Raw genomic sequence first — 12,387 nt, 5'->3', positions numbered from 1 at the left:
ATGATTTGTTAGCATGGCTGGGTTCACACAATACAACAACCTGTGACAAAGTACACTTAACCCATGATTAACCCTGAGTGTGTGTTGTGTTGTGTGAACCTAGTGTGAGGAATTGGGACCATGTTTGGTTCAATTAAAACACTTTTTATTTTGCATAACTTGGATACAATCATGAAGCAAATCTTCCAGTGCACTTGCATTTCCTTCCATAGCATTCTTTTCACAAGCTTACTATAGGGGCTGTTTCCATGTAATGAAACTTGTCATGCCAATCTCTTCTGTCACAACCCATGATCAACTCAGTATTGCACAATTGGTTCCTGCCAAATGTGGCATCTGAACCCAGACCTCCAGGCTGTTTGCAATAAATTATGGGTTAGCTGCTGGGTTGTTTAGACTCTAAAAGCCCCATCAGTCTCAAACAGGAAGGCACACTTAGCAGGGGCCAGTCAAAGGGTTGCTTCATAGGTTGCTGAATAAAAGTGGAAGAAGTTGGTGTGCTGAAGACAGTTCGAATGCTTTCTCCTGCTCATGCATGACAGCCTAGACATTTTAAAAGCAAGGGACCATTGTTGTAGGTCTTCATGTAAAATGTTGACATGCAAAATGTTTTTCTTTTCACACTAGATATTTAAAAGCCCATTTTCACATCTCGTGCCACGCTTAATTATTCTTAAGGCACCTCACCTTTTGTATACATATATACAAAATTATTAATTACTAGGCATCTCAAGCACATTTTTCTATCAATTTTTATTTCTGAGTTTTGCAACTTGCTCCCCCAAAACTGGGTTTCTGCCAGACTTGCACAATGTCTTCTTGTTTCTGTGTGAGAGCTCAACATATAATGTATCTTGCTTCTTCCAGTTATTGGATCAAGGCAAATGTGCAATACTGTAAATGAATAGAACTGACGACACATTTAAGGAATGCATACCTTTAGAGAAGGCAGCTGGCCAGGACCATTCCTGTCTTTTCACATTATTTTGACCTTGAAAGTTTTGTTCTTTGTTAAAAAGAGTATTAAGCCATGATGGTACCATCTATAAGTCCTTAGAGTAGATATTATTATTAGTCTAGACAGGGGGCAAGAGTTCTACTGTAGGAGTATCAGTAAAAAAACAATAACAATAAAAGGAAAGCTACTTTCACAAAACATTCACATCTGTGTGTTCTCTATGCAGCCATGCATTGCTTGGATCCCCAGCTACAAGGTTGGAAAATAACTGCAACTTGAATCCCCCTCTTTTCACTTTGTGACCAATGCAGAAAGAATCATGCCAGCTGCATCTACAAGGTTGTCAGACTGACTTTGGAGATGAGCTTTTGGGGTTGTTCCCAGGTCAAGGAGGAGAGGAAACAAGCACCGCTGAGATAGCATGTCACTTCACAGTGCTTCAACCTCATTTCTTCTCACTTCAAGGTGCTGCATTTGGAGAGGTAAAGTCAGTCAGCTAAGTGTTTTTTAAGGCAAGAGGAGAGTTCCCATGCCTCCCTCTCCCTTCATGCTTCTTCTGACCTTCATAGGCTGACCATAAAATACAAGCATGGAGGTTTAAAGATATTTCAAATAGAATGTGCTCTTAAAAACACATGCAGCTTCTTGCGTATAAGGACAATCTCACAGTTTCCTGAAAGAACTTCTCATATGTCTTCTATTCATCCTAAGTCTTGCTCAGGATAAAGCTAGTGAAGAGGTTGTGCTGTATTTGTAAAGCTGTTACTGCAGCCCTACCTTCTATAACCTTTGAGATGTATTTGATTGCAACTCTCATAATCTATAGCAAGCTACTATTGGAGTTGTAGTCCAAGACATGTGAAGGGTACCAGGTTGAAGAAGGCTTTTCTACTTTTTTCAGCAAAGATTCTGTACAGGGATATGTTCAATGAATATTCCAAATTTAATGAGTTGGTGGTACATTCCCAATATTGTGATTAGCCTAATAACATGATTCTTGCTTTGGGTGAAGCATGTCCTAGGTCTGATTGTTGGATGAGGCCTTACACCAGGAAAAAAAGTCACACCTCTGGAGGGACCATCATTCAGTGGTAAAACGGTTGCCTTACATAGCAAGGGTCCAAGATTCAGTCCTGGCTTTCCCAGCTAGCCCTGTCTTCATGCACCTGGTGCCTTGCATGATCCGTCCCTATTAAGCCATGTTAGCAGGTTCTTCTGGGAACTGTGGTCCAAATTATTTGGAGGGCACCATATTTGGGAAGGCTCTTCTAGGAGTAATCAACCTGCCAAGGAGCATTTGCTTTGTCCTTTGCAGCCATGGCACTGACTCAAATCTTTTCTGTTTCAGACTCATGGAAATAATTCAGTAGGCTTTTGTAGGGACAGGCATGTTTGCATACTCATGTGGCAGAGTGTAGTTTGCAATTAAGCCAGAGAAGAGGGTGGATGTGACAGACACGAAGTGTCTGGCTTAGAAAGCCTTACTAGAAACCTTCAAGAAGAAAGTGGCAGCAGTGGGTTTTTTTTTCTCTCAAAGGAGACATAATCAGTATTTGGAAATGCTCCATTGATGTTGAGTTATATCAACACATTGTGCACATTTGAAAAGGCTGATTCTATCTCATCTTGAAAGGAGTCCCTGAACATGCTTGGTGGATCATTGTCCATGTGCCACTGCTCTGGGGTCAATGGCCTGGGGCCAGGAACAAGCCAGGGTCAGTTAGGGTCAGGCTAGGGAAGCAGGGCCCAATGAGGCCAGGCTGCCAGATAGTCTGTGGCACACTGTGCAGGGTGGATTTGATTTAAATAAAATCAATCTAAATCATGATTTAAATCATTAGTCAGCAAGACTAGAGTTAAATCATGATTTTCTACATGACTACCCACTGGTAAAGGAACTTCCTTAAAATATTCCAAAACTGGGTCTCCTTTACATGCTGCCAATTTAGGTTTTCTCCTCCAGGAAAAGAATGAAATGATAGCACTCAGGCTATACACTAAAGAGCCAAAGACTTGTGGAGTATTCTGCTCAAAAGGTGTCACTTTCATGTTTATTGCTTGCCCCTCCCTCCCCATACTTAGCTTCTTGTGCAGATCTCTTCCACTCCCAACAAACTTCTATTCATTGAATTTTTTGAAACTTAGCATGAAAGAAGTCAGGGGTTGGTTCTGTGTACATGAATTTGCAAAGGAACAATAGGAGTAAGGTCTTTCTCTCAACTCTTTATGTTTTATAACATTTTTGCTGTGAAGAAGAGGCATGTGACCTCTGCAGAAACAAATCCAGTTTTGTGAACTGTAAAACCAAGCATATGTGAGGATATCTTCTAGATAGAAAAATTGCCCAATAACCTTACAGAACCCTCTGGAAGAGCATGGCATTGTGTTATATGTGAACACCTGCCGATTCCCGTTAATATCCTGGCAGCTCTTTTCTGAACCATTTGAAGTATCCAGACCGTCTTCAAGGGCAGCCGTATAATGTCTTTTAAGTAGAAAACTATATCTAGATAATTTTTTCCTCCTCGAAAAGCATTTTAGTTAAAAAAACCAATTTAAATTTAAAAAATCCATTTTTTAAAAAATCATCAATTTTTAACCACCCTGATACTGTGACTTTACTACAGGGCAGTCTCTTCGTTCCATTCTGTGAGGAGCAGTAGTCTAATGGTGTAGGGGACATAGGCAAAAAGATACACCAAATAACAGCATATTTTGGTTCAAAGTTCTTATTGCTCATAACTAAACCTTTGAAGTGGCATTTTAACTTTTAGAATGGGGGAAATGTGGAAAATCTGAGAACTGATCAGCATTCAGGGGAAAGTGGGTGGAGCATGGGAGATGCAGCATAGTCACCAGGGAAAACCCACATGGATAGTTTTTTAGAATTGATGGCATCTTCTCTTTGATTTTAGGCAGACTTGGAATCATGAGCTCTCCAAGCTTTTCAATGAGCTTTGGGATGCAGATGTTAACCACTTTATGCCTGGAAAAGACTATACAATTTCCTTACAGGGATTGGTCATTTTCTTAACCTCTGGGGTAAACCGACATGCCACTCACTGTTCAAATCCACAATGAAATGGGATGGTTGTCTATGCATTTTACAGGAAATTTTGTGTAACGTAGGAAGATGCACGTCTATGCATGCCTAGTGTGCTGGGAACGTAGGTTTTTTTCTGTATGAATATGCATCAGGTGGCATCCTTAATGTCTAATAGCATAATTAAGGAACAAATTCAGCCTAGTGAATTAGTTCTATGAAGCACAAATAAATATAATAAAATTATGAATTATGCTCAGTATGGGCTTCCACTAAAAAAGCCAATGTTCCCCACACTCCACCTGCCGTTTTGTTTTGTCTCCTGGGGCCGATTCTGTTTAATCTTTTCATAATTGACATGGAAGAAGGGGTGAACAGTCTGCTGATCAAATTCGCAGACAACACTAAAACTGGGGCAGTGGCCACAACTGAGGAGCAGGTACTCCAGATCCAAAAGGATCGGGACAGACTGTGGAAGTGGGCAGGAGACAACAGGATGGTGTTCAATGTGGATAAGTGCAAGGTCTTGCACTTGGGGCATAGGAATAGGTGTCATAAGTACAGGTTAGGGGACAAGTGGCTTGAGGGCAGCACTTGTGAAAGGGACCTCCGGGTACTGGTTGACTGCAGGCTAAACATGAGTCAGCAGTGTGATGCGGTGGTCAAGAGGGTGAACGCCACCCTTGGTTGCATAGCCAGAAGTGTGGCTTCTAGATCGAAAGAGGTATTATTACCACTGTATACAACTCTGGTACGCCCACAACTGGAGTATTGTGCTCAGTTTTGGGCCCCTCATTACAGAAAGGATATAGCCAGGTTAGAGTCAGTGCAGCGCAGGGCCACAAGGTTGGTGGCCGGTTTGCAGGGGATGGGGGATGAGGAGAGACTGAGGGAAGTGGGTCTCTTCAGCCTGGAGAAGAGGAGACTCAGAGGGGCTATATTGGTGACATACAGGTATGTGAGGGAATGTCACAAGCAGATGGATAGAGACCTGTTCTCCCCTGCAACGGAGCAAAGCTCAGGGAACCAAAGTTCTATTTAGATGTCAGGAAGCACTTCCTGCCAGTCAGGACCCCAAGGGTGTGGAATGGGCTTCCACGAGAGGTTGTTGAGGCCCCATCGGTGAGGGTGTTCAAGGATAGGATGGACATGCACATGGTGGGCATGTCATGAGCAGAGCTCAGAAGGGAAACCCCTTCTGACTCACTCTGTTTCTATGTTTTCAAGAAGGCAAACAGAGAAAAAATTTATTGACTTGAACTGCAACAGCACATATCTTTGTTGTTGTTGTTAGTCGCTAAGTTGGGTCCAACCCATTGCGACCCCATGGACAACATTCCTCCAGGCCTTCCTGTCCTCCACCATCCCCCGGAGTCCACTCAAGCTCACACCAACTGCTTCAGTGACTCCATCTAGCCACCTCACCCTCTGCCGTCCCCTTCTTCATTTGCCATCGATTGTTCCCAGCATTAGGCTCTTCTCCAGGGAGTCCTTCCTTCTCATTAGGTGGCCAAAGTATTTGAGTTTCATCTTTCTCTTTCTCCCTTGCCTTTCACTTCCCTTCTTTCCTCAGCTATTTTTAAAGCTTCCTCAGACAACCATTTTGCTTTTCTTTGGGATGGTTTTAGTTGCTGCCTCTCGTACAATGTTGCGAACCTCTGTCCATAGTTCTTCAGGCTCTCTGTCTATCAGATCTAATTCCTTAAATCAGTTTGTCACCTCTACTGTATATTCATCAGGGATATGAGTTAGGTCATACCTGAGTGGCCTACTGCTTTTCCCTACTTTCTTCAATTTATGCCTAAATTTTGCAGCAAGAAGCTCATGATCTGAGCCACAGTCAGCTCCTGGTCTAGTTTTTACTGACTGTATAGAGCTTCTTCATCTTTGGCTGCAGAGCACATAGTCAATCTGATTTCTGTGTTGACTGTCTGGTGATGTCCATGTGTAGAGTCGTCTCTTAGATTGTTGGAAAAGAGTGTTTGCTATGACCAGCATATTCTCTTGACAATATTATCCCAGTCATTGCTTCATTTTGTACTCCAAGGCCAAACTTGCCTGTTATTCTGGTTGTCCTTTGGCTTCCTACTTTAGTATTCCAATCCCCCTGATAAGGATGATAAGGATAACATTTTTTGGTGTTAATTCTAGAAGGTGTTGTAGGCCTTAATAGAACCGGTCAAGTTCAGCCTCTTCAGCACCAGTGGATGGGGCATAGACTTGGACTACTGTGATGTTGAATGGTTTGCAATGGATTCAAACTGAGATCATTCTGTCATTTTGGAGATGGTATCCCATCTCCAAAAGTGCTGCTTTTCCTACTCTTTTATTGACTCTGAAGGCTATTCCATTTCTTCTGAGGGATTCTTGCCCGCCGTAGTATACCTGATGGTCATCTGAATTAAATTCACCCATTCCTGTCCATTTTAGTTCACTGATTCCTAAGATGTCAATGTTCAGTCTTGTCATCTCTTGTTTGGGCACATCCAGCTTGCCTTGATTCATGGATCTTACATTCCAGGTTCCTATGGAGTATAGATCTTTACAGCATCGGACTTTCCTTTACCACCAGATACATCGGCAACTGAGTGTCCTTTCGGCTTTGACCCAGTCGCTTCCTTCTTTCTGCTGCTACTAGTACTAGCCCTCTGCTCTTCCCCAGTAGCACATTGGACACCTTCTGACCTGAGGGGCTCATCTTCCAGCGTCATATCTTTTTGCCTTTTGGTACCATCCATGGGGTTTTTGTGGCAAAGATACTGGAGTGGGTTGCCATTTGCTTCTCCAGTGGATCACATTTTGTCAGTAGAAACATAGTAGAAACATAGAAACAGAGTGAGTCAGAAGGGGCTTCCTGGGCCATCTAGTCTGACCCCCGGCTCCAGCTGGCTCTGCTCATGACATTCCCACCATGTGCATGTCTAGCCTATCCTTGAACACTCTCACTGATTGTGCCTCGGAGAGGGTTAGGGTTGTAGCAAATGCTGAATACATTTTGGAGTAGATGACTGCTTTTGTAGAGAGAGACTTATAAGCTTTACCTGTTATAAAACATGTCTGTGGTTCCAAGTTGGCTTACTGTTTGGCTGCAGTCTGCAGATTGCACTATGTGTTAAACAAGAGTTATTTATCCAGTGAAAACAAAAGCTCTTTTTTATTTCTGAGGAGGTAGAATAAACCAGCTGATCTGTAGAGAGTCAAAACATGGAAAAGATGCCAACAACAGAAAATGTGAAATAAGGTTAAGCTTTGCAATGAATCTCTTAAGACAAGAGCTGTGTAACCAGCCCACGCTGCCAGACTAGCAAGGTATAGCATGTTCAAGTTCCACAAGACGGGAGAATGAAATAACTTCCTGTGGTGTAGTGACGTGCTTGTCCCGAATTTTTATTTTTCATTTTCTGTTTTTAAGGGTGCAATCCTATACAACTTTAGACTGAAAAAAGTTCTACCAATTCTGACTGTTTGGCTGAGGCATAGTAAGAATTGGAGGCCTTTTTTGGATAAATTTGCAGAGGATTGCACCTCAGCTGAATTGCTTGTCAATTGCCAGCTTCCTAATAAGAAGGCCTTTTCTTTTGCTCAGCGAGATAAAGCTCAGCAAGATCTTTTTTCTGCTGGAGCAAGAGTATGGGACCTGGGGGAAAGCTGATGCAGTTCTGCTTATTTCTGAGGCTTGTTATCCAGAGGCTTTTGATCCTGAGCACTCATTGGAAATATTATTTGGAAATGTTGCTAATTTAGTCTTGTTTACTTCTTACAGAGCTATACAGATTTGTTCTGCTTACCTTTGAATAGGCTTTAAATTAGTAAAGAAAACATTTGTGTCACCCTATCTGACACTGTCCCCACCAAAGATGGTCCTCAAGAGCTTCTTCATTTGGAATCTGGCCTTTGGACTGAAAAAACGTTTCCCAACTTGGCTTAATTAATTTCCAGTAGTTTTCTGCAACCCACAGGAAAACGTTTTTGTCTTGTGTACGTGGCTTGAATATGTGTCTCGATCCACAGTAAGGAATGCAAATGAAACTTCTCTTTGCCTCTTACAGAGTCAGTTTTAACATTTTCTTTCTTCTTATAGCTTTTATTTCATTGTTGGATATCTATGAGGCATCAACTGGTGTAGCAGAGCTGGTGACTCCAGAGGAAACAGCTGAAAATAATCGTTTTCTTGATGCAGTTTTAGAAACTGAAGTGATGCTAGTGGGTACAGCATATTTTTCAGTTTGTTGTTCATCTGATTGATTTCCAGCTGTGAACTAAATTCAATTTTATTCATTTCTTCCTGCTTACTCATCAGTATTTAGTTAAAAAGGCAAGAACTAAACTGGATCTTAAGGATTTCAAGTCTCAGCTCTATACTATTCGGTTTGAACTCTACTCTTAGCAACAAGGAAAAGTGTATAAATGAAGTTATTCAAAAAGTTTTTATGTTAGCTTGAATCACTATTCTTGACTCACTATTTTTATAATACCATTTATGCATTCTACTTGCCTAGAAAAATTGTACAGGCATCTTACCTTTCTGTGCATCTGAGCAGTAAAATAGTTACCACAATCCAATTTGGGGTTCTAGAATCTCAAAAAGAAGGAAGATGTAACAGTGCCTTTATAAGTGAACTACTTTTTCTTTATTGTAGAAAGAACATACAACACAGAAACCATAATAAACGTTACTGATCTTTTTGTGACGTTAACCCCAAGAAATCCATTAGCCACTATGCTCCAGAATAGTTTGAGCTCTCCTGGGTGTATGCTAAAGTGCCTATTCACCACTTGTAGACTAACATGTACAAAAATAAGGTCCTATAACTTGTTCCTAAGGTTTTGTAGCCTTTTCCTAAAGTTCTCCATCTTCTTTTTTCTTCCATGATCCTGTGAGTGAGCTATGCTAGCAAACTGATGGCATAAGGCTGTAAGTAAACACATTTTATTAGTGGAAGTGCAATATGGTCTCAAGAGCTCAGTAGCCGCAACATTTTTCTATTGAAGCAGCATATGGTGGAACTTCCTTCAGAGACTTCAAGAAAAAGAGAGGGTGTAGAGTCAAGGGAAATATATCGTAATCAGAAAAAGCATTACCATGTGGAACAGAATTAGACTTTTCCAAAATGAACTTTGTAAGGGCCAAAAAATGATCTGAACAGCTTCAAGTAAGGCAATAATCAAATGTTCATGTCTGGATGATATAATAAATCTAAACTGCTTTCCCAGTTGACATGTAGCATGACATGCCCCAAACGTCAAGATATTGACTGATTGTCCTGATGCTTCAGCAAGAGCAGTGATCTCAGCAGCTTGAGCAGAATAAACAAAGGGAGTGAATACATCTTTGGGAAATACAACAGCATATTAGACACAGGAAAAGTCTTTAGGCAAGAACTATCACAGAAGAGAACAATATTATATACACCTGGACGATCAGGGAGATACAAATATGAAGAGGAATATCTTCAAGCCAGTTATGAGGAGAAGAGCCTTCATCAGGTAGAAGGAAGGTGAACAGCAGAATTGTAAGGGATGGGAGGGGTGAATCACGAGAGAGAGGATGGCCAAAGGGTTTGCTTATAAGTAGTGACCAAAATGCCCAATGCAACGAACAGTGAGAGTGGCAGCAAGAGACAGGTATGTCCTAAAGTTAGAGCTTGCACCTTAGTCAATACTTTAATCCCCATAATACAGATCTGGTTGAACTATGAGGCAGGTTTAGACAAATCGTTGTGAGTTCACTAGGGAGAAGTACAAAATGAATTAGGAATTTTCTGATTTATGTACAGCCCTCCTTCCTAACCTTATCAAATGTGTTGGGGCTTTTATCATTCTCTCTTTATTTTTATGAACAGATGTTGATAATGAATTTAATGAAGGTCCTGATTTTTTTTTTACATTGGATTAAATAATTAGTGGCTATCTCTTATTTTAACTATATTTTTAAAAACCCCTTTCTCCTGTATAGACCTGACTCCTGTGGATTCGAACATGTGTTTGTAGGGGAAACTAAGCGAGGGCATGTTATCTTAGGTCTACATAATTGGGTGCAGTTTTACCTTGAAGAAAAACTGAAGCATATTGACTACAAAGGCTATATGGCCAGAAAAAACAAATGTTGGGTAAGAGAATGGGAAGAATCATTATTTGGGATGCATGTATATATAATACAGATAAATGTGTACTTTATAATGTGTGTGTTTGTCTTGCGTGCGCAAGCGTGCGCGCGCGCACTCACGCACACACACACACACACACACACACACACAGTAGTCTCGTATTCTGCAACTGTTGGTTTTCATCAATCTTTCCTTGAATTTGCAAACAAGCAACACTCACTGGATTTGATGTCGGAAAAAATGTTCAGACATTGCAGAACTGAGACTATCGTCCAAAGCAGAAGGGTACCAAACATCTTGCCTCTGACTCCTGCTGGTCTTCACTTGGGCAATCTCCCTCTGTATCAAGTGTAATTACTTGATGGATGTTTGAAAACACACGTGCACACATATAACACAGATATACATGCAAACTATATAACATGCAAACTAAGTAACATAACACAGATATACATGCAAGATAACATGAAAAAGTTAAGGGTATCTTTAAACTTGTGCCAACTTGCGCCAAATTTCCATTTTATGAAAGCCTTGAAGTAAAAATTGAATTTTGAAAAAAATCTTTTGCCCACTGGCAACAGAGGCAGCACATAGCCAAAGCAATACAGTAGAAGTCATGCCTAATTTGGCTCTGAGTTGAATAGAGGAAGCTTCCAATTAAGAGTGCATAAGGATGAACCTCGAGTGTGTAGAGATTATATACATTGAAAATATTTAACTGAACATACCTATGGCCCCTTCCAACTCTACTATCCTATGTACAGCCTCTGTTTGTCTAGATTAAACAAGATTTATTTTATTAAACAACATTGAAACAAATTGCATCAAACAAATGTCTGAATATATTCTTCTCCACATAGAAATGTCTGTGTTCCCTCTATGGCTTTAAAGCTCCCAGGCAATTTACATTTGTAATCCTTAGATTGCTGGAGAAATTGCCAAGGCAAATTCTTACTCTATTCCTAACATTTTCCCTCAGGGATCTCTTTGAAGTCTTCACGCCCTCCATCTCTTGGTGGGGGGTGGGGAAGCTGAGGCCATTTCAGATCCCCCTGGCATGTCTCCTTCCTGTTGCTTCCACATTTGGGCGCTGGCCACACTGCCTTGCTCAAGCTCCAGAGGGGACAGGGACACCCTCTGCCTCACTGCCATGCTCAGCCGTGTCTTCAGTCTGAATCAGGGAAAATGTAACCCCAGCACGCAGCTTTTACTGTTTTGCATGCTTGTTTTCAGCCTGATGAGGATGACCAGGTTTTAAGCCTTCAGTTCAGCTGGAAGGGCCTCATAAAGCCAGTGAGAAGCACTTTCATTGGTGTCAGCCCTGAGTTTGAATTTGCCCTTTACACCGTTGTTTTCCTGCAATCAAATGAAAAAATGACACGCCAGAAGGTGAGAATTGAGGAGTATGACCTGGAGATTGTTGTCTACTGCCATGGAGAGCACATAGGGACAGCGTATCCCATCCTCATCAGCAGCAACAATGAAGATTTGTACTGATGAACCCAAAGTTTAATTTGGAAAAGAATTGTGCCTTGCAGTGATTATGTCAGACTTGACACTTCACTGTGTTTTCTGTTACTATTATTTAGAGAGTTATATTTCAAACATTATGCATAAAACAAGCACAGATCACCCCCAAACAGGAGTAAGCATTTTGTGGCCCACCAGAAGTTTTGGCCTACAAGTTCCATGGTTCCTCATCATTGCCTACACTGGCTAGGACTGATGGGAATTGTGGCTCTCCAGATGTTTCTGTCTACAAGTTGCCCAGTCTTGAACTAAAATGTATGATTCTTTCCTTTTGATTTTTAACATGTCTTCCATAAGGGAGAAATCTGTTTATATAAAAGACTAGAGAGTACCTTTAAAGACGTACCATTTCCTCTTCTGTGGCTTAGCTCTTTAGGCCAGGTTCTTCTGCCTGTTCTCTCCCTTGATATACCTGACAGCTCCTGTCTGTGGGATTTCCCTTTCAGCTGACCTTTTGTTTCTGTGGTGCCTGTCTATTTTAAGTGGTTTGCAGGAATATGCAATTAGTGAAATTCTGTAAGCTACATACAGCACTTCCAGCCCCCTCTTTTCCAGACCTAGCCTTATATATTTTTTGCAGTGTATTTCAGCTACTTTCTAGGAAACCCTAAGGGTTCCTTGAATATTTACTAAGAGCTCCTCAGAGAAACAATTGTAATGATTGCCGTCCATCTGGAAAATATTTCACCTACCACTGCATCATTTTAGTTATATGCTACTGCAGGCAAACATGGGGTTTTAAAGGGAAA

The 12,387-nt window shown here is 41.2% G+C and overlaps 1 protein-coding gene across 1 annotated transcript; it reads left to right on the top strand.

Moving 5' to 3' along the window:
* Positions 1–3,862: 3,862 nt before the first annotated feature.
* Positions 3,863–11,605, top strand: LOC123033910 (poly(U)-specific endoribonuclease-like; the record flags this gene model as incomplete). The annotated part of the gene is given in 5 exon segments (XM_044450839.1): positions 3,863–4,022; positions 8,083–8,208; positions 8,294–8,402; positions 9,958–10,111; positions 11,342–11,605. Coding segments are annotated over 5 exon segments (813 nt in total), but the record flags the coding sequence as incomplete, so codon positions are not given.
* Positions 11,606–12,387: the final 782 nt, after the last annotated feature.

Source organism: Varanus komodoensis, unplaced genomic scaffold, assembly GCF_004798865.1.
Source record: "Varanus komodoensis strain SLA01 unplaced genomic scaffold, ASM479886v1 scaffold69, whole genome shotgun sequence".
NCBI classification, from domain to species: domain Eukaryota; kingdom Metazoa; phylum Chordata; class Lepidosauria; order Squamata; family Varanidae; genus Varanus; species Varanus komodoensis.
The sequence above is the reverse complement of the archived record's forward strand: the minus strand, read 5'-3'. Positions and strand labels throughout refer to the sequence as shown.